Source organism: Hesperophylax consimilis, chromosome 24, assembly GCF_061612785.1.
Source record: "Hesperophylax consimilis isolate HC1 chromosome 24, BYU_Hcon_1.0, whole genome shotgun sequence".
In the NCBI taxonomy this organism is placed as follows: domain Eukaryota; kingdom Metazoa; phylum Arthropoda; class Insecta; order Trichoptera; family Limnephilidae; genus Hesperophylax; species Hesperophylax consimilis.
The window spans coordinates 2,791,005-2,813,669 of NC_142859.1; the positions used below are offsets into that span (position 1 = coordinate 2,791,005).

The 22,665-nt window shown below is 33.6% G+C and overlaps 1 protein-coding gene across 4 annotated transcripts in view; it reads left to right on the forward strand.

Annotated features, from left to right (window-relative positions):
* Nucleotides 1-1,501: 1,501 nt before the first annotated feature.
* Nucleotides 1,502-22,665, forward strand: part of nahoda (DOMON-like domain-containing protein nahoda) — a 61,735-nt gene continuing 40,571 nt past the window's right edge. For all 4 annotated transcript variants that reach the window (XM_089646518.1, XM_089646519.1, XM_089646521.1 and 1 more), the window contains exon 1: nt 1,502-1,990. In XM_089646518.1, coding sequence (XP_089502644.1) covers nt 1,807-1,990 — 184 coding nt within the window. In that variant the 5' untranslated portion in view covers nt 1,502-1,806. The remainder of the gene's footprint in view (nt 1,991-22,665) is intronic.

The following is a 22,665-nucleotide window of genomic DNA, read 5'->3' on the forward strand; positions in this document are numbered from 1 at the left end:
TACACGGGTTAGTTTCCTTTGTATGGATTCAATCCTATAATTATGAATCTCATAATTGGGAGACCAAATTGTTGATGCATGCTTTGGACTGTATTCGACAGTATTTTTAATTAAAAATTAATAAAATACTTCGTTTTAACCACTTTTATTGTTTAATTACCAACATGTTTCATGAGCAACGCTCACTTCTTCAGGGTTTTTGATAAAACTAATTAGTTTTATCAAAAAACCCTGAAGAAGTGAGCGTTGCTCATGAAACATGTTGGTAATTAAACAATAAAAGTGGTTAAAACGAAGTATTTTATTAATTTTTAATTAAAATGGTGCCACAAAATAAGTTTGCTGAGTTAGAAGAAGTATTTTTAATATTATTTTTTTAATGTGGAATCGCACAAGAAACCGAACTGCTCCCAACCATCTGGAGCTAGTGAGACTATGCATCTTCAATTGGGGTATGTGGGGAGGGGAAGGAGATGGCTAGGAGGAAGGTAGGGAAATACCTGGCTATTCAGATCTGGTCACCAAACACGGCCAAAGCCATTTCAAGCAACATTTCATTACTGAACGGTGGTCTTACACCAGGGCAATACTAAGAGTATCTTCCACTCTGCAACGTGCCGCAAATATACTATGTATTATTTTAGACGAGTAAATCATAAAATAACACAAATTAATAAATATAATTTATTTGCGCACGCCGTGAACCCGCGACCTCCAGCTTGCTAGTCGAGAGCCATAATATGTACGCCCTCAACCACGGAGGCCGTATATAGGGTATGTTTACTGTAATAGCCATAAATTTGTTGAATCTTAAATGCTAAATGTTTGTGTAAAAGTCCGAAATTAAGCTTTCGCAACTTTTTATCCAACTTAACCTAACCTAAACTAACCTTTAAACTTAACCTAACAAAACGTGCATATATAGAATATTTACGAATAAACAAATAAAATATATACAAGCACCAACGATAAACTGTAAAAAAACTCTGATGAAACTCCATGTATTGCCAACTAAAACAGATGATTTTAATAAATTTATTCACAAATGAATAAAATTCAATTATTTACATTTGTACGAAGTGATATGTGTTTCACTTATAAAAAATTTATATGTATTGTCTATAATTTCTTATACGTGTAGGATCCATCAAAATATAACATAAATGTGAAAAAATACCTTGTTTTTGCTTGTTAGTGCTGTATCACGCTTTCTGAAAATCTTTCTCTCCTAAAATCCAATTAAAATCATCAATTAATTAATATTAATGGATGCCTGACATCTCGAAATAATTAATCTTTGATAACATCAAAATACCGAAACGGTTTTTTTCGATATCACCAATAATAATTTGTGGGTCAATATTTAAAACCAGTTTCGAACGAATCGGCTTTTTTTGTAAGTTTAAAAATCACCTAGCGGTGAAACCTTGAACTATCAGTTGCTGGATTCTCATTGGATGGTGAGATTATTATTAACATTCTTCTGTTTATTGTTCGCAGGTCGATGTGTCGCTGAGCGGAGTGCTGCGATTTTCAAATTGATTCAAGTGATTTAAAAGAAGATTTAATCTATGACTTCATCTACAAATTAAAAAGTGTTAAAAAAATAATTGTGACAGTGATTGTCTGTATTTCTGTAGAAATCTACAGACTAATTTTTGGTAAACTGACAAATTGATTTGGAGTTTTGTGAAAAAAGAAGTGTGTTTTTGTTGTTTGACAAATTTAATTTCTCTAAATGTTGTGTTTAAAAGTGTCATGATTTAGCATCGTTGTTGACGTCGAGTGTGTGCCATACATATAAGTATGTCGTCGAATTCAAGGACTATGTGCGGTGTGGTGTGGTTGTTAGCGATAGTGGTGGCGTTTTTAGTGTGTTTTTTCGAAAATGTCAGCGGTCACGTGGCTTTGACGTTTCCACCAGCGAGAAAATATGATCTCGATTTTCTGGACAACAGCAGAACGAAAGCGCCGTGTGGAATGCCGAGAGGTGAGTAATTTTTTTTTAAATCAGGAAAAATTATTTTGGTGACTTCAAGGGGTAAATTGGAGAAATAAAATCTAATTTGTCTCTGCGGGTGGGGGATGAGCGTCCCCTCAAAATATTAAAAGTTTGCTTTAAACGGCATTAAGAATAGAAACATATAATTTGCAGTCAGTGGCTTCGCTAGTGTAGATTTTGTGATTGTATTTCAATTTGAAACCACTCAAGAGCTTTACCCCCCGAAGACCGTCAATAAACGATTACAAAAGATTGTTAGATAAAGCAATATTTTGTTCAATAGTTCCTCCTTCAGCCGCCTCTTTATTTGGGGACATTTCACCATCTCTAGATAAGGACTATCCATGTACGAGGTATTATTTTAGATAAACGATTTAACTATTGACTTATTTATAAAGTCCGAGTTTAGTATTCGGTAGTTCAGCCTATGAATAGTGGCCATATATAACTGATAAGTTAGCTGAGTTTTGCGAATATGTATTAACTATAATGGATAGTTATCGGGCTAGCATTACACTTGTAAGTTTTTTCGTAAATTTACGACTTCTAGCCAATGGGCATCTTGCATTTTGAAAATCCAATGCGCCCATTGGCTAGAAGTCGTAAATTTACGAAAAAACTTACAAGTGTAATGCTAGCCTCAGAAGTATGGTGATATACTCCTTTCCTTTTTATACCCTCATGGAGGCTTTTACACTGGGTAGGTACACGATATTAACACAGGGTTTTCCAATAATAGGTGTTATTTTGATATTCAATCGTAAAAAATCAATGGTTTCGTTGCTTGTGTGGCACGTAGCGCCGTCTTGTTGAAAGTAAACGTTGTCCAGATCAATACCATCCTATTCCGGCCATAAAATCTCATTAATCATCTCTCGATAGCGCAATCCATTCACCGTAACTGTTGATTCAGCCTCATTTTCGAAAAAGTAAGGTCCAATGACTCCGCCGGATCATAAACCGCACCAAACAGTCACACGTTGAGGATAGAGAGGCTTTTCATCAATAACTCTTGGGTTTTCCGAGCCCCAGATGCGACAATTTTGCTTGTTGACTCAATCACTCAAGATGATTTGCATTTGATTCACTCAAGTGAATTTTAATAATTTCAATGCGTTGTTGAAGCGTGTATCAATCCATTTTTATTAATGGCGCAGTTTCTATTTGTCAAATGTCAACAAATGACAGCTTCAAAAGTAACATCTACCGAAATAGCGGGCTATTCAAAATAACACCTCTTATTGGAAAATCCTGTAGTTATAATTTTTATACAGGTATTAGATTAGGTTAGGTTAGGTTAAGAATTATAAGCTGTAGCTATCTTTAGTGACCAGAAGAGCCGCTCCGAAACACCATTTCCTTCCCATCCTTCTTTCAGTCCCCCTAAACCCCTCAAAAGGTGATGTCATAGACACCATGTAAACGTATTTTTCCGAAAGCTCGACCAGCACTTTGATCAACAATAAATTGTAATTTTTGGTGTTTAAATTAAAATCTATTTGAAATTTTTGCTTTTGTTTTCGTGAATGAAAGAATAAATCTTCCCGACGTCCGATCGAGCTGAAACTCGGCTGATAGACTCGCTGTCGGTGTTAATGCATTATTATCTACTTTTGGTGGCAATTTCGCATACACTGAAATCGGATGACATTACAGCAGTTAAAATAAGCAATAAATATCGGTCTTATCCAATATTTAATTATCGGGATTTGGCTCAATTAGTAGAGTTGTCGACTCCAGTTTCTGAGTTGGAAGATTCGATCCTCGGCCAAACCAAATTTCGAATTTTATTTTTAAAAGACATTTTGAAATATCACGGTAAATTTTTTTAACGGCTTGATTTTTTATTTATTTACGTATCCTCTTAGGCTTCGTTGAACGAGGTATTGCTTAATATTAGTGATGTAACGATTATGATTCCGGCGCATTGTAACCGCAATCTTTAGGATTATTGTAATCACAGATTATCTTTGCGGCTATGATATAAATAGGTAAAATTAAGCAATACGGTGCCTAGTGACGGTAAATTTGTTTAAATCAACGTCTGATGAATACATTTCTTAACGATATTTAACGGTAACTAGTTAACACCTCGACTCCGGTGATGGGTCTGATTTGACCCAGTGTTTTTTTAAATAAAATATTTTGCCGCAAATATCTCGTTTAGGCTAATTTCCTTTTGTCTATTCTTTCATCAAATATTTACCCACATTTCCACTCAAAAATGATTAAAATCGGACACGTTTTAATTATAAGAATAGAAAAAGTTATTAGAATAATTGTGTATAAAAACACGCAAAAATTCCAAATCTTCTCAGTTGAATTCGAGCAGCCGACGAAACATCATATCTCTTGCTCTGTCCTTCCGTCTTTGTCTCTCACAGTCCCTCGCAGATGTTGTCAACCATTCCTGCACATTTCTAGTATTGTGATTTTTGTTTGTGACTTTGTTTAAAAAGCCTTTTAATTTCATCATTTCAGCCGGGTCAATCTGGACCCACCATCGCCGCATGTGTTTTATTTTGAACCTCCGGGTATTACGTGTTAATCAATAATTGTTAGTGTTAATTTTAGTTATAAGTTTCTACATATGTAAATATATATTTCATTAAGATAGTAGTTATAGGCCTTAGTCGTAAGTCTCTAGATATAAGTCTCAGACGTAAGTCAGTAGTTATAGTGTTAACTATTTAAGAAATATATTTGTACAGCGCCCTTGAGGTGATTTCTCACGAAAACTGCGCTATATAAATTAGCCAAAAAAAAAATTGCTTTTCCGATTTTATGTCCGGGTATAATCTTCCTCATAGGAAAAACTAAACCCTTCCACACACTTTTCCACAAATGATCATCTAGTCAATCAACATTATGCAAGTGCATTATATAAGCAAAATAAATACAAAACAATACAAGAACAACACGTCAACTCACAAGAGATCAAATGGGAAAATAATTCACCGACTCCAGATATTTTGATATCAGAGGGTTCGGCTCGGTAGAATTCCTAACAGGGCCTATAAATCCTACTGATCAATTTATATTATTATTATTATGTTACCATTTTACAATTCTTAAAAAAAGTGATAATAGATAAAATGATCGCAAACTAGATGATCATTGTAGCTCTCAAATAATCGTAAGATTCGTAATCAATTAATCGTAATCAAATGAATGACACTCTCAAAATCGTAATCATAACCAAAATTATTGTAAGCAAATTGATCGTATATAAAACGATCGTCATCAAATGACTGTAACTCTCAAATAATCGTAAGCAAAATAACACCTAATTTCAACTTAATTTCTACAAGAAACAACTAATTACGTTTGAAGAGATGGTAAAGGATGTATTAAAATTCCATTTTTATTTAGCAAAATTTCTAAATTTCCTTTACTAACTATCCTTTTGCCGCCATTTTGGATTTTTTAGGTATGGATTTGACATTTGAAAAAGTTTCGTTTCAATCCAAATACGCATAAATTACGTAATTAACCCAAACTAAGAACTTATTTTCTGTATGTACATAGTTGTTTTATGTGGTAGTCGTTGAAACGAGATGGCAAAGGATGTATTAAAATTCCATTTTTATTCAGCAAAATTTCTAAATTTCCTTTACAAAACTATCCACTTGCCGCCATTTTGGATTTTTTTAGTATGGATTTGACGTTTGAAAAAGGATCGTTTCAATCCAAATACGCATAAATTACTTAATTAACCCAAACTAAGAACTTATTTTGTGTATGCACATAGTTGTTTTTTGTGGTAATCGTTGAAACTAAGTGTTATTTCCATAATCTGTACGGAAAAAATGTGTATTGATTGACAATCTTCAAATCATTGCAGGCCGTTTCCTGATAAACTTTAACCGTTTGAGTGCCAAAAAAATTCATACAGTTGCTTGTAAAATGCCACCAAAAAAACATTATTTTTTATGAAACGATATATTTTTTTAAAACCCCATAAATTGTTTGAATTTTCAAGGATTTCGATGATTTTTTCGGTGTTTTATTAAAGAATATTGGTTTAGAATCACGCGGAGGAGGATCCCGAAGTCCAGGCGTTTCGAAAAAATGAGAATTTTACGTACAGAAGTACGCGCAAATCAGAACACGACTGACGCAATCGACGGAAATCGACGATCGGCTATCTTCGTTAAAACACGAATCGACGAAAATCGACACATATCGGAACACGTGTTAATATAATGATAATATAAAATGCGGAAATCTTAGGCTCTTTAAGAGCACCGACATCGCGATAATATCTTCGTCTTTTACTATAAATTTATTAGTAAACATATCAATTCATTTTTAACCGAATTTGAAGACTTATATATTATAGATATTCGAATAAATTAGTAATTTTTTAAAATTCGGCAGTTTTGTAAACAGTCACCCGATTAATGAATAACATTATATTATTAATTAGAATCGATTTTTTCTGTCTTAAATTTGTTTCCGTGTTCCTATGTAGGCACTAACGATTATTCATTAATCGTAATGCTGTTTGCAATGATAAATAATCGTTGATACACTACTAACTAATTGTAGAGTATTTAGGTACTTACAACATACGTCGAATACCCTACATTAACGGTTATTCATCAGTAGTGTAAAATTTAAAACACGTTTATCAGTAAGGTCCATCTGTATAATATTATTCAAAGATGACAAGTAGGTATGCACGGAACTAGTAGTTGCCTTCGAGACCAAATCCAGAGAGATTTTTTTTCAACACGTCTTATTATTGAGATTTTTCCCAAAACCTGTTCAGATTATGCAAGAATGTCGTCTGTATTCATCGGCTAGAGGATTTGATTGGATTATTCGAGTGTGGATGTAATATTATGGATGTGATACTACCTAACCTAACTTACTTATAATGTTATGTTATTTTACGGGTAACAGAAGCCTTCCTAAGGTTTGGCGAAGAGTTCAAAGTATATGTCTATATTATTTCCCAATAACTTGCCAATTACGGGATCCTAGCATACTTGTAAAAGACAAATAATTGGAAGATATTTTCAAACTCAAATCTGATCTTATGTGTATTATATACATACCTACTTGATGGCAAGAACCCAAGGTTCATAGAAAATGTTAAATTATGTTAACCCTTCAGGCATCTGGCGTATTGATCGTCATATTTCTTAAAGATGCTGCCAGAATGAAATCCAAATAAATGGGGTATTTATGAATGTATTCGAAAACTAACAGTTGTTTTAGCAAGTTGATAAAATACGCTTTCAAATTGTATTAGTAGAAATACACATATGAATATTTTAAAATAAAACATAAACAAGGTTTTTAAATACGGCTCACCTTACTTTTATTAATCTAAACGTTGAACTAAAATTCTTGATAACGAAATAAACACACATTTTATTAAAAATATGTATTATACACATTATTGCTACTTCGTTTTTCCTCGATTTCTAATAAAAATAATTTATTCAATTTTTTTCTCATATTGCGGTCGGAATCTTTGGTTTTATACAGGTGTGCATTTTAATTATTTTGTGGTTAACTTCTTAAATATAACGCTTGGTGTTTTCTCTTTCTAACGCCGTTTAGTTCATATTTCTAACTATGACGGTATGGGAGATACAACGATTTCTACAAGAACATAGAGTTTTTCCGAAAAGCGAACAAATCAACTCTATGGGTAATAGTTAAAAGTCCAACAAATTAGCCTGTGGACTTGAGTATATATTTTCTACGAACCTTGACAAGAATCTGTATGTTTCAACACTCTGATTGTGTATTCCTTATTTGAAAAATTGATGAAACAACCGACAGACGTTTATCCGTTAGTTTGACGTTTTGAAATCTCGTTAAGTAGATACATTTGCGTTCAAAATCAATAATTTGGAAAGATAATAAATTGTAACTTTCCCTTTTTTTTGTTATTTGTTTTTGGGGTGTTATGCCGTGTTGCGCTAACTCCTTCTTAGCCAAAGTTTCGGACAGCATTGCAGTGTCCATCATCAGGGCAGATGTGTTCTTACATACTTTTGGCCGTGAAAATCTTAAATCATATGTAACTTTCCCATTTGGAAACAAGATGAAACATTCACATTAAGAGGTAAAAATCACAACATAAATATTTTGTTGACATTATAAATCTTAGTTAGATGAAAGCAATACGTATTGCTACAAGGCAATAACCTAACCTTAACTTTTAAATGTATGCGTAAAACGTGGGTTTTTTTTTTTTTTTTATAGTGAATACCTCACAAGAGTCCCAACTGCTCCCGTCTGGAGCCAGTGAGACTATGGCATCCCCAATTGGGGGATGTTGTGAGGCTGAAGGTAAGTGGGGAAGGGAAAGAGGAAGGTGGGGAAGTACCTGGCTATTCAGATCTAGTCACTAAACACGGCTAAAGCCATTTGGAGCAACGTTTCAATTCTGAATGGTGGTCTTACACCAGGGCGATACTGGTAGTATCTTCCACTCTGGAACGTGCCGCAAATATACTATATATTATTTTAATTAATTAATTGTGAAATAACACAAATTAATCAAATAAAATTTATTTGCGCACGCCGGGTTCGAACCCGCGACCTTCGGAATGGCAGTCCAATGCGTTACCACTGGACTATGCCGGCCGTCAATATTATACAGAATACAGGACGCTTAATATGCACATTTTATTAAAAAAAACACTTTGTATCAGTTCGATTATAATGAGAAGTAAGTATTTCAGCTTCCGGAAATGAAAAGTAATGATTTTAGGTTATATGCTGACTACGCGTGCCCAGTAAAATTTAACACTTTCCCGACATAATTACTAATTCCTGATGATCTCAAACTGTACCCGTGGTATTGTTCTCAGGTGCAAAGCTTTCACTTAGAACAAATTTCACTTCGTTTCATTTTTACACTCAAAATAAATATGACATATTTATCAAAATATCCCACTTCGCGGCCATTTTACATCGTACTTTTTGCCGGGAACTTGATGGGAGTCGCTATATGCACAGCGACTAATCGACAGGGGGCGTGGCCAACATATCCGAGCATACCCGAAGTGAAGTATAGGTATAAAAGGGACACTTCTTTTGAATCACAAACCATGTTACACAAACCTAGCGTAGCCGCTAAACTAATTGAAAACTGGGATGTTTTTCTTGCCTGGACGCGAGAAGGCGGTATTAAGGGGACACTTTCTTTTGAATCACAAACCAAGTTACACAAACCTAGCGTAGCCGCTAAACTAATTGAAAACTGGGATGTTTTTCTTGCCTTGACGCGAGCAGGCGGTATTAAGGGGACACTTTCTTTTGAATCACAAACCATGTTACACAAACCTAGCGTAGCCGCTAAACTAATTGAAAACTGGGATGTTTTTCTTGCCTTGACGCGAGCAGACGGTATTAAGGGGACACTTTCTTTTGAATCACAAACCATGTTATACAAACCTAGCGTAGCCGCTAAACTAATTGAAAACTGGGATGTTTTTCTTGCCTTGACGCGAGCAGGCGGTATTAAGGGGACACTTTCTTTTGAACCACAAACCATGTTACACAAACCTAGCGTAGCCGCTAAACTACTTGAAAACTGGGATGTTTTTCTTGCCTTGACGCGAGCAGGCGCTATAAAGGGGGCACTTTCTTTTGTATCACAAACCATGTTACACAAACCTAGCGTAGTTCTAAAAAGGTTTGTTTACATTATATTATTACAACGCCATTTCTGACGTTTCGTTTCACCGCCCGCCGCGTTTCACTGATTTTGCAACTCGGAACACCTCGGGTATGCTCGGATATGTTGGCCACGCCCCCTGTCGACTAGTCGCTGTGCATATAGCGAAATCAACATGGCCGCTTATAATTTGTTAATAAATGTCGATCTCAAACTATTTTATGTTTTTTTCCATGTTTTTCCTTTATTATTTCAACTAAAATGAAGCATAATACGTTTGCCCCAAGGTAAGTTCATAATTACTTCTCACACCGTCGAGATTTGGCTTAATTTGTCAATTTTAGCGCAAAAACAGTGAGGGCACTGATAGACAGCATGTTCCGATTTTAGTAGCCGTTTCGGTAAAAAAACTGATAATTTGATGACTTTTCTTCACGCCATGCTTTTACATTAAAAAATTATTTTTTGATTTGGGATTCTGAAAATTTTTACTATTTCGTTTGATAAATCCTAGCATTTTCAGGGATCTAGAAATAATGCTGTCGATATGAGGTGTGAAAGTTAGTTTTTATCAAATATTACGCCTAGGTCCCGAATGGTTGTGACTTCCTGGAGTTTAGTACCGTCGATAAAATATTGAGTTGAGATAGAGTTGCGTTTACGTTTAAAAGTTATGTGGACACATTTTAAAGAATTCAGAAACATTCTATTGTCAATGCACCACTTAGAAACTCTGTTGATATCATTCTGAAGAAGTATTGAATCAAGTAATGTGTGGATAATTTTAAAAATCTTACAATCATCGGCGAACAATAAAATTTCAGAATCCAAAATAACATCGCACAAGTCATTTATAAAAACAAGGTTGTTCCTAAATCAAAAAAATTTATTAAAATAGTTTTTTTCTTGACAGGTTTTTTTCATTCATTTTTTCATTTTTTAGTAAGCCCAAACTAAGGACCTATTTTATGATCATGGGTTCATATTTTGGGTTAAATAAGATAAGAAGACAAAAACTAGCCTTAAAACTCTTGCATCAGTAACAATGGCCGCCAATTGATCAATCGATTTTAATTTTTAACGAAATAACTAATAAAATACATTATTTTCCACTTACGGAAACTGAAATACTTACACCTCATTATTAGCGAACTACAAGTTTTTAAGTGCATATTAAGCGTGTCCCTTTTTCTGTATATATATAAAAATTGTGAAAAAGGGAAAATTCGCGTAATTTAAGAATTTTGTGCTTTTATTTCGTTACAGCAGTTGTCTCCTTATATGCATTGTCGTTATAACCGGGTTTGACTGCAGTTTGATATAATATTTACACAAATACACTTAACTTACTTTATTTAGAATATCTAAATAACCTAACATTATAAGAACATATTGAATGTTAAAAATCAATCTATCTTTATAAAATTCAAGTAACAACCATTGGGCAATGGGAAATAAATACTGCACTTGTAATTTTAATGCATTTTTTGTTTCCGTTTAATGACTAATGATAATGAGTTAACTCCAAGGTCGTCCATTAGTTCCGTGGACATTCCGACAATTATTTATATAAATAATGCTAATTTGCACTGTTACGTAATTTTGTCGCTAGATGGCAAACGTTTGCTGTTTTTTGTGTTGGATAATAAATAAAACAAATAACCTTGACTAAGCGCGACTAAATTATTTAGGAATTTATTTATCAGTAGCATATTATAAAATGTTTATTATCATTGGTGTATCATATTTTATTGGCAACCATGATCAAACGAAAAAAAATCTGATCATGTCATAGTTCGCATAATTAGAACTGACTAAACTTATTATGTGTACAGGTGCATAGTTATACAGGGTTCTCCAATAAGAGGTGTTATTTTGAATAGCCCGCTAATTCGGTAGATGTTACTTTTGAAGCTGTCATTTTTTGACATTTGACAAGTAGAAACTACGCCATTAATAAGAATGTAACGATACACGCTTCGTCAACAAGCAAAATTGTCGCATCCGGGGCTCGGAAAACCCAAGAGTTATTGTTGAAAAGCCTCTCATCCTCAACGTGTGACTGTTTGGTGCGGTTTATGGGCCGGCGGAGTCATTGGACCTTAGATTTTCGAAAATAAGGCTGGAGCAACAGTTACGGTGAATGGATTGCGCTATCGAGACATGATTAATGATTTTTTATGGCCGGAATTGGCTGGTATTGATCTGGACAACGTTTACTTTCAACAAGACGGCGCTATGTGCCACACAAGCAACGAAACCATTGATCTTTTACGATTGAATATCATAATAACACCTCTTATTGGAAAACCCTGTATATACCCTTCCGAAAGGGTGTCCTTGCCAAACGTCACTGAGAAACAGCATTTTGTCTTGTTTACGCCTACCAATTGCTATTAGCGAGAAAGGGGCATTAAGCGTATACAGTATACATACGTTCATCGAATTTGAATATCTGAAAATTTATTCGAAAGATTTTACCCTTTGTTATTTTTATAATTGCAAAATATGAATTTTCATTTTTAGTAGAAGTCGAAGAACAAGTTTAAAACATGCTGCATGCAATCAATGCATCTTTGTGAGCTATACGGGTTTTGCAACAGTGTAACCAAATCTTACAGCTGTTTAGGCATTTGTAGCAAAACTTAATTAAACATACTAATTTCGGTTGTTGGTGCATGGGTAAGATGTTGTAACGTGAAATATTCCTGCGTAATGCGTAACATTGTTCAAGTTCAATGATCTTTCGATTTTCAAAATTGGTACTACTTATTGTAAAACAGACAGGCGATAAAGTACTTGCATTACTTACTTACTTATATGCTTACTAAAATTATCTTAGATTTAATAATAATTTTTTTGAAATGCGTATTTGTTTTGTTTACATGTTTTATAGATGCTTAGATGAATAATAACAATAATAATAAGTTCTTTATTATCTTTTCTTTTGTAACAAATAGATATAATGATATCCTCACTGGGATCTCCCGTGCTGAGGATTTCATTTACATATTATGTATAATTTAATTATAAGAAAGTTAATATTACTACAAAGTTATATATGAATTTAATTATCATCATATATCACGCAGTATAATTTATTTTTTTAAATCATTTTACAATAAGTAAGATAGTGTTTTTGGTATAGTTCAGTTGATTCTGTTTTAGCCTGTGTTTGTTATTAGTAAATTTTCTATTTCAGATCTCCCTATATTAAGTATCCAGCTTTTTATTTGTGATTTAAATGTTAAAATATTGAGGTTTTTGAGTGAGAGTGGTATTTTATTATAGAGTTTAATACTATGATATAAGAAGCTTTTTTGGCAAAAAGTTGTATTAGTAGTTATTTGTTGGATGAGTTTTTGACCATGAGATCTAGTGTTTCTATTGTACGTGTTTGATGTTATTTCTTGGGTTTTGTACTTATGAATGTAAATGAGTATAGTTTTAGAATATAGTTGTTTAATTGACATGATGTTAAGATTGGTGAAGATTTCGTCAGTGCTAGTTCTTTCAGGAACTTTCAGTATAATTTTCATGATGGTTTTTTGAGTTTTAATTAGTGGATTTAGTATATTTTTATTTGCACTGCCCCATCCGATAATACCGTATTCTAACAGTGATTGGCAGAGAGCCATGTAGATTTTGATTAAGTCTTTTTTTAATAGAGATATGAATAGAGTGAAGAACTGAACAAGGTCCAGTGGACATACTTTAACGGCCCGTTCATTTACATGTTCTTAAAATGGCTATCCTTTCCATAAGGCGTGATACAAGTTTGTTTGTCAATTTAATATTGTATAGGTAGGTATTATACAAAAAGTACCGATATCAACTTGATCCCAAAATTCACAAAAGCGCATAAAAGTCTTAGCGAATTTTATATAGCGGTAGGACCTACTGTATATTATAGCAGATGACTTAAGATTACAGGAATTCAAATACTTTTTTATGGCGTTGAGATTTCAGTTTTTTTATAGCGCCGAACAAAGGAAAGATGAGATCACGGTTCGAAAATCGAACGTGCCTTTTTTATAGACCGATGAACGAATCAAATGGATACATATTAAGGTTCGTTCGTCTGACGTATTATTAATTACAATGCCTTTATAAAAAAATAATCTTTATGTATCGATTAGAATGAGGATTTAATCTTTATTATTTGTCAACTTTGATGTGTTCAAACAAAAACTGAAGCAATAAAGTAAATACGGAGGCAATTGAAATCTAGATAAACCACACAACGTTAAATGCAACGTAGGTTATAATCTACGTGTTCATACATGGCGTTTATTAAATTATTTTATTAAAATAAACTTTTCGCTTTTTTTATTTATTTTTATTTTTTTTTATAATATAATATTGATTACATTTTATGATTTTGACTGTCCAACTAGGAAGGATTCCCGTTTCAGGACAGTCAAATTTACAAGTTTCAAGTTATCCTAGACGAATACAGGATTTAAGACTAGCTAAAATAAGTATGTTAAAACGAATATACATAAAAAGATACATAAAAAAGTTACATAAAAAAGATACATAGAGGCGTTCGTGATTTCAAATTACATTTTTTTAGTATCATTTCGGAATCAGTCCTGCTTAAAAACATAAAAACGATTTATTTCCTTGCTTCGGTAATACAAATATGAATAAATGGTTGTGTCCGCATAAAAACTTTATTCTTTTAAGAAAAGTATACAAATACAATACTGTATCGGTGATTCAATCTAATATAGTATTTGTTTGCCTTTCTTGAAAGAAATTGTTTATTCATAATTCAAACAAATGATAAAGCACATACCTATAAATTAGTACATTTTAATGATTTTTTCTTGGTAATTCCTTATTCTGGTGTATTGAATTTTTTTCAATACTTCGTCTCATTTGTCTTCCATCCTCATCTCCAAAAATGAGTATTTTAGATTTGTTTTCCTGCGGCGGCATTACAAGATCTGCTAGTTGATGTCAAGAAATGTTATTTTCCACTACGGGAAGATTTGTTTCGGCTCCATAAGTCAAGAGCGATTGATTACCGTTTAAAGGTGTTAAATTTGTTAAGGAATTCTCCACTTTTTTTGTTACATGCTTAAGTTCATTAATGTTTTTATCTATGTTTGTAATTTGACTTTTAATTTAATGTTGAAAATTTTCGAGTAGTGACATCTCTTGGAAGCTTTTGAAGTTTTTGTTTAATTGGTTAATTATTGAATTAATTTTATCGTTATCGTCCGGTGTATATTGTAGGGTTTCGTTCACAGATGTCTCCGTCAGCTCATCTTCATTCTGTTGTGAGGTTTCGTTCACAGATGTCTCCGTCAGCTCATCTTCATTCTGTTGTGAGGTTTCGTTCACAGATGTCTCCGTCAGCTCCTCTTCATTCTGTTGTGAGGTTTAGTTCACAGATGTCTCCGTCAGCTCATCTTCATTCTATTGTGAGGTTTCGTTCACAGATGTCTCTGTCAGCTCATTTGTTTGTTGAGAAGTTTTATTAGTTTCTTTGCAAGATGGGCACTTGAAACTTTGTTTGTAGTTTTTATTCATCTTGCGAAAATTATTTCAGTTATATGACAAAAAAATAAATGAAAATTGTGCTTACATGTCTTGCAGTAAAATTTTCGTTGTCATGTATTTGGTTCTTGCATGATTTGCATTCCATCATTGCGGATGATTTGCACAGTGTTTTTGGTGTAGATTCTTTACATGCACTTCATAAACCCTACAATTATAATATCCCGTGATATTCACGGGTCTTCGCTAGTTCTTCCTAATCTATACCAATGCGTTTAGGTCAAAAATTCCATTACCGAACCACAACAATTATTATTCGAAACTTCAATCTGCATTTGTGGTTGGTTTGTTGGTGATGCTCATATGTATAAGAACTATGCTCTAGAAAATTGACATTACCGTTAACTTATCGTCTTGTTATTCCGTCACTATCTCGTCCTGTTCGTCTCAGTGGATCATAAGATCGATCAGCAGGATGTCGAATGTCGATACAACGGTGTTTTGACAGCAAACAGAAGTGTTGATAGCATCGACAATTGATATTTTAAACATACCTACATATTTATCATAACACAACATCTGTGTCATGTCTCTATGCTAATTTTTTGTGATAAATTTAACAACGGTCTTCTCGATGATTCTATTTAGAAAAATGTCAATAAATAATTGATCGGAATGTGATGGACCACTGATATTATAATTAGGAACAAGTTTACCCAGATGGTATCAATTGATTATAATAAATATAAATAAACATTAAAACCTGTAAAACACCATACTCGCATCTAGGATATGAACCCAAGACCTCAGCCTTGCCGGGACTTTGCTCTATCACTAAGCTAATCCGACCCTAACTCCTTCGGTCATACTTAACTGTAATATATTTTGAATAAGAACTACCAACATCTGGCTGCTATCTTTATGTTTGATTGCAAGATTCTTCCCGAATTGATGCAATCTAGATTGTGTCTTGGATAGATGTATCCATTTTTATTTTAATGCGCGATAGCTATAGGGTTTTCCAATAAGAGGTGTTATTTTGAATAGCCCGCTGTTTCGGTAGATGTTACTTTTGAAGCTGTCATTTTTAATTTATATACGTAATAAAATAAATGAAGTGATGAGAAAGTGATAAGAGATAAGAAGTGATGTGTAGTTTGTGGCAAATGTGTGTTTATGTATATAAAATAAATATATATATAATTTAATTTATATACATAATAAAATAACACCTCTTATTGGAAAACCCTGTATTTACTTCTAGAAGTCCAGGCGACCGAATCTTTTTCAGATTTTTCTGTTTCAAAATTTCGTTTGAGAGTCGCTGATATTTTTGTCTTTAATTATTAAGCCCCCGCAAACAAAATTTCTACAGATTTATAACAAGCTTCTTGTTAACCCTTTCAGTTTTTAAGTTAAAAAATAGTTATTTTTGAAGATAATATCTATACATATTCTGTCATGCCGAAACGTTAATTATATGAAATTCCCTTATAGAAAAAAATTGCAAAGTAAGCTCCGAAAATTATTAAAAACACGGTTTGTTCTGTTATTTAATATGTTATGGGTAAGAGAAAATTCACGCATTTGTCGAGAGATTTTTGCTCTATTTCAAACGAGTATTGTTTTAATATATTTTCACCATTTCCACTTAATTATAATCGTTTTTTTTTTAATATTAGCGCGGTCCCTCTAACATTCGTATTCACATATCTCCCATTCAAGAAAAAAATAGAAATTAGAAGTTCGAAGATTCCCAACGAAATAGTTTAGAGAAATATGAACCTACATAACATTATCATGGAAGGAATTACAAAAATCGGGCGGTTCGTTTGACAGATTCCTTATCAACAAACGGTTTGCAATACTTTTTGTCGTTTTCTTGCAAATAATACAGCAACCTTGAGTTAATATGCGTAAGGTTTCAAGAGCAAATGTGAATATCCTGGAAGACCTAGCAGTGGTGAGATGGAGATCAAATCTTCAGTGAACTTCATCCTGCGGTTATCTTTGTGTAGACCTCAATTATCCAGTATATCATCTATGGCTTCGTCCTGCTTTGCGGTTTATCCGTAAAACCTGTGTACCTCATCTGGAATCTGTGTAATTTTATTCCGTCTAAAAATCTACACCAGCGATTATTCATTATTTGATATTTTCTAAAATGTATTAAAATGATGAGCTCTATTAATAGATTATTATCAAGCATACTAAAGCTGTTTTATAACGGAAAAAATGGTATCTGCCATAAAAACTTGCATAAATTTTATTAATAAAATAATTTTGCAAAAAACTTTGACATCAATTGACGGGGCTATTATAACCATTTCAATAACCAGCACTTAAAAAACGTGATCAGAAAATCATTTGACTCTCTCGCAATGATTTTGTGGTACTTTAAAATGTATTGTATTCTGAGGTAATATTTTGACTGCTATATCAAATAACGGTAATTTTTTTAAATATTCCTTGTACGTATATTACGAACAAATAAGTTATACATATAAGCAATACCATGTACGATGCAAAGATACAATTATACAAAGATTTACAAAATTTAAAAGGAAATTATTTGCAGGTACACTGAGAAAAAGAGAATTGCTTATTTATTAAAAATGTTTTCAAATTATTGGGAATCCGGTTAAAAACGAGACTGCAGTCCACTTTTTGATAAACTTTGATAAGCGATTGTCTTAATTTCTAAATAGTATAAAACAAAATCGCTATCCGCGTCTGTTTGTGGGCTTAGTTCTTCTAAACTACGCAAAGGATGTTGATGGTTTTCACTATTTTATCATCATTTAAAAACTTTCTTCCGGAAGGTTTATATATACAGGGTGTATCGGCAAGTACCCGACAAACTTTAACCAGCTATTCCTCAGCACATTTGGAGTAAAAAATGTTATGGGCGCTTTGCTGTCCGGTAACATTTTTTTTCATTTAAAAACAAAAAATAAAAAAAAATCCACACTCCGTCACTGTCATTTGTATTGTATCTCGTGTTCAACGGCTGTTATTAGCAAGTGTGTCAAAAAGTGTCCTCGCTCTTTCGTACACACTAAATAATAATAGCTAAAAATGAGACGAATGGTGCCGTGCCATTTCGTTGTGATTGTAAAAGCGCGCCAACGTAGGTACCTACGTACATTATTCAACGAAACTCGAACAAAATATTGCCAGACGGGTTTTCAAACTTTGACAAAGGATAAAACATTGGTGACATGTGGTGAAAATATGAATAATAAATTTTTTATTAAAAAAAAATGTTACCGGACAGCAAAGTGCCCATAACATTTTTTACTCCAAATGTGCTAAGGAATAGCTGGTTAAAGTTTGTCGGGTACGTGCCGATACACCCTGTATATAAAGTGGAGAAAAGTCGATGTTTTATAATCAAGTCGTACATTTTCGGGCACTTAACGTTTCTAGCGCTGGCTAAACCTTATGAGATGCATCAATATACTGTACTACGGAATTGTATATCTTAAAAAGGCCCTCAAAAAAGTCCGCGATGGTTTATGTCTATCTTCCAAAGATAACGCCGGGTATACGTCAGCTAGTAATATATAATGACGAATCGACAATTCATTGGTATTTTGGTATATCAGAAAACCTATCAATTCACTCGTTTAGGGCACAGACATAGGAATTAATAGACGAGAAGATAATGGCGAGGGGTAAAATCAACTGTTGAAGAACGAAGGGGGTGAAGCTGACTGTGATTCGTCAATAAATCAATCTGACACTAAATAGGCATCTCGCATTATAATATCACCATTTACTTCTTAAAAGTAAAATCTGCTTTTGAATGAATAGACATTTTTACATGGGAGCGCAAATTACTCGCCACGTTATGAACTAATTTGCGAAGTCCAAATTCGGCAAAGTAAGGCAGATTCTATTTTCAGAGTCGTAGTTAGTTTCAGAGTATTTAGTTAGACACTTTTATAAATGTTCATAATTTACTTCCCAGCAACCAACCAGCTTTGTGTTTCGCGTCCAGACGTTTCTCGATGTGATAGTATATTATGTTTCTACAACTGATCCATATTATACGATGTGAATATGCTTAAAATAAAGTAAAATAATGCTTATATATGGAATGTAATACGACAATTGGGTTTATTCTCTTTTTCACATCTATTTTTACAAGTTTTCATAGCACAAGTCAACATTTTGCCGTGTTATTTCGTAAAATGAACCGATGATGCCTCGACCATAGTTCGCACAAGAATGATGACGTCACGTTTTCAAATTTCACTTGAGGCCATACGCGAGCACAGCCGGCTCCAATGGAACCGGTATGGGGAGTGGGGATAATACGCTTTTAATCACTTAGGGCAGGTCTACTAATATTCACATGTCTATGGTTTAGGGCTTGCAGTCCCGTTTTAACCGGATAACAAATAATTAAAAGAGATTATTGATAAATTAGCAATTAACAGTTAAGTTTCTCCGTGAATTGATGGAAATCGGGTCAATGAGGCGATGCTCATTCAATAAATATGATTTCTTTTTTTGGATCTCTCACTGATGCAACATATTTTTTTAAGGCGGAGAACTACACAATAATGAAAAATCTTTTTTTTTGTTTAAAAATTTGAGCGCTCTGAAATATTTTAGATAATACAATCAAATACTGCGAGAAGAACACATTTTGGCATTTGTTAAAAAGTATAAGGCCTGTAAAACTGCTTTAAAGTTCTAAATTTCCTTTTTACGAACGCTTTTCGGTTACGGTTTTAATGCATAATGTGGCAGATTTATTTATTTAGAAAATGATAATAAAACACTTAAAAATTTATGCATGAACTTCGCAGAGTAAAATAAAACACTTTTTGGAGATGTTTGATGATGTTCTTTTCCTAAGGCGAAGCTTAATGCTAAATCACTATTTTAATTATTATTTATAACGATTGGTGTGCATTATGAATACCAAAAAATATGCTTTAGATAAATTGAAGGTTTTCCTATCGTTTGGCTTGAGTACAATAAATTAAAAATTTAAATTGCTCAAAAAAAATATAAATGTAAACTACAAAATTTTTTTTTTCAATAGAAATGTATGAACGCGTAAAGGAAACAACTTAAAAAAATACACTACACAATAAATGCAGCTAAGATTATCTGTGACAGTTCATTGGATTATTATTTATATTTAAAAAATAAATAAATAACCAGTTTTGTGCTTGAAATCGAACGTTTCTAAACACCGTTTGTCAAGCGATTTTAATGCCTATTACCAACAATATAAGGTATACCAAGAATATACACACTTTTGGCTTGAAGCTTCCTCTTAAATACATCAAAACCGGCGGCTGGTGAAGGCGACACAGGCTCGACGCTAACATTTTAATTATTTCTGATGAACGTATTACTAAAATCAGAGGGATCCCTACAGATGTAAGTAATTTATATTTGAGATTAATAAAACAGGAAGTTACCATGCAACTCTAAAATTAGCGGGAAGCACCAGATTTTATTTTTCTAGGCGATGAATTAGTAACTCTTCGAGGGATCCCTTTAGAAACGTTTTAGTAATACGTTCATCAGAAATAATAAAAAAAAGTCCCACGGAAAGATCAATGTTCTAGGTCTGCTACGGCAAAGTCGACTGTAGGTCCGTTCATTACGCCGGGCTGCTCGCTGAATATGGTTTTACACGACTTCTTCACTTACGTCGTTAAGATTCTGGTTTTATTTTAGGGTATTGTCTCGTCTTAAGCGGGAATTTAAACCTTATCGCCATCTACATATGGAGTGTTATTGTTAGCGGCCCGATTCCAAATGTTAAGCGACGTGGGTGGAAATTTTGTGCAGAAGCAAAGTACTTAGTACTCCTCCCCACAAGGAGAACCATTGGCAGGTTTGTCCCACAGGCAAGAAGATAGAATAATTTATTATGACGCTATCTAAGATTGTTATCAGGAATATTGAGAAAATCCCAAATGAGCACACCTAATCGGAAAGCTTTATGAGACGTTCGAAACTGGTAAGCTTTTATGTACCGAATTTCTTTAAAAAATCTACCATATTAATTAACAATTTTCATTAATTTGTCAAAAAATAAATCAAGACGTCATTTTAATTTGTTCTATACTTGTTCGAATAAGAGTGTTGAAACTAATGCGAAACCGGGTAATAACAGGCACTTTGCACTCCCTATTTAAAAACCTTTGAACTGTGAGCTATGGTGTCATGAAATGGTCGTAAGTGTAATAATAAAAAAATGTTGACATCGGGCAGGAAATATGTTTGTATATATGTGAAAATTTCAGAAGAGCTAAAAATAATTCTACAAAAACAGGTTCATCGCCCGTGTCGCATGTCGTCTCAAATTTGACTTTTGTGTTATTCGAGTACATAATAATACTATTTACCGTAGCGTTTAGAGTCGGCCAGAGATTCTTGTGTCTAATACGTACTATTTATATAGTATGATGTTATAAATATATACTTAGGTAGATAGGTATATATTGTAATGATGTGACTGCCAGCCGCGGTGACCCTATGCAGGAATGTCGTCGACCTTGGAGTCGAGAAGCCTGTGAAGCCTGTGTTAACCCTTTACGTGACACGTCTGAAATCTAGTCGGCAGCCAATGGGTTAAGAAACCAATTAGTAACTTATACTAAACATAATGTAATTAGTTTGGCGGAGGATAGACAACAATGTTCTGATTATGAGATGAGCAAATGTTTAAACGATGATGCGTCGTTTAAACATTAGCTAAAAAAATTGCTAAAAACATTCAAGTCAGTACTTGCTGTGTCTATAACTCTACCTATATTCTGGTGTTATAGGTGGTCCTTTCGTAACCAAATACGGAATTCCCGTAAATCTTGACGTTCTAACTAGAGTACCAGTATTTTATTTTAATAAAATGTCGTTTGGATAGTTAAAATAATTTTAGAATTTCAAATTTATCAAAGCCCGCCAAAACAATGGAATTCTGGCGGGTTATGTGACGTCATATCTTTTTAAATCGGTTTTGTCTGTTCTTTATGTAAGGCCATTTCCACACGGGTTGTTATATTTTGATAATAAAAATTTCCCTCAGAGACTGTCATCTTTGGGGGTGTTGTGTGGAGGGTCTTTTTGAGAGGAAGGTGTACAGAAGCCGGCAAATCTTTCTACAGCCGAGCTGTATAACTCAAGTACGAGTCGTTCGGTTAACTTGTGACAAAAAATTTCGACCGTATAAAAATGTTGGGCGCGCGTTTGGAGTGTTTCGCGATTAATCAATAACGCTAGTTCCTCGGATCATCTTCCTTCGAAATACCGGCAAATGAATAGAACAAGGACAGCATTCCCACCTGCGCGTCATAATATGTCCTTTCCACACGTGTCAATTTATAAAATAATTAATCATAGAAACGATTCCTTTTCACATCTTGCGGACTCTGCGTTTTTCAGGGTTGTTGCACTTTTCGCTTCTTTTACGGTTATTCAAAATGTCAGTATACACATATACATTTTTATTCTTCGTTTACCAAAGTAGTGTATTTTT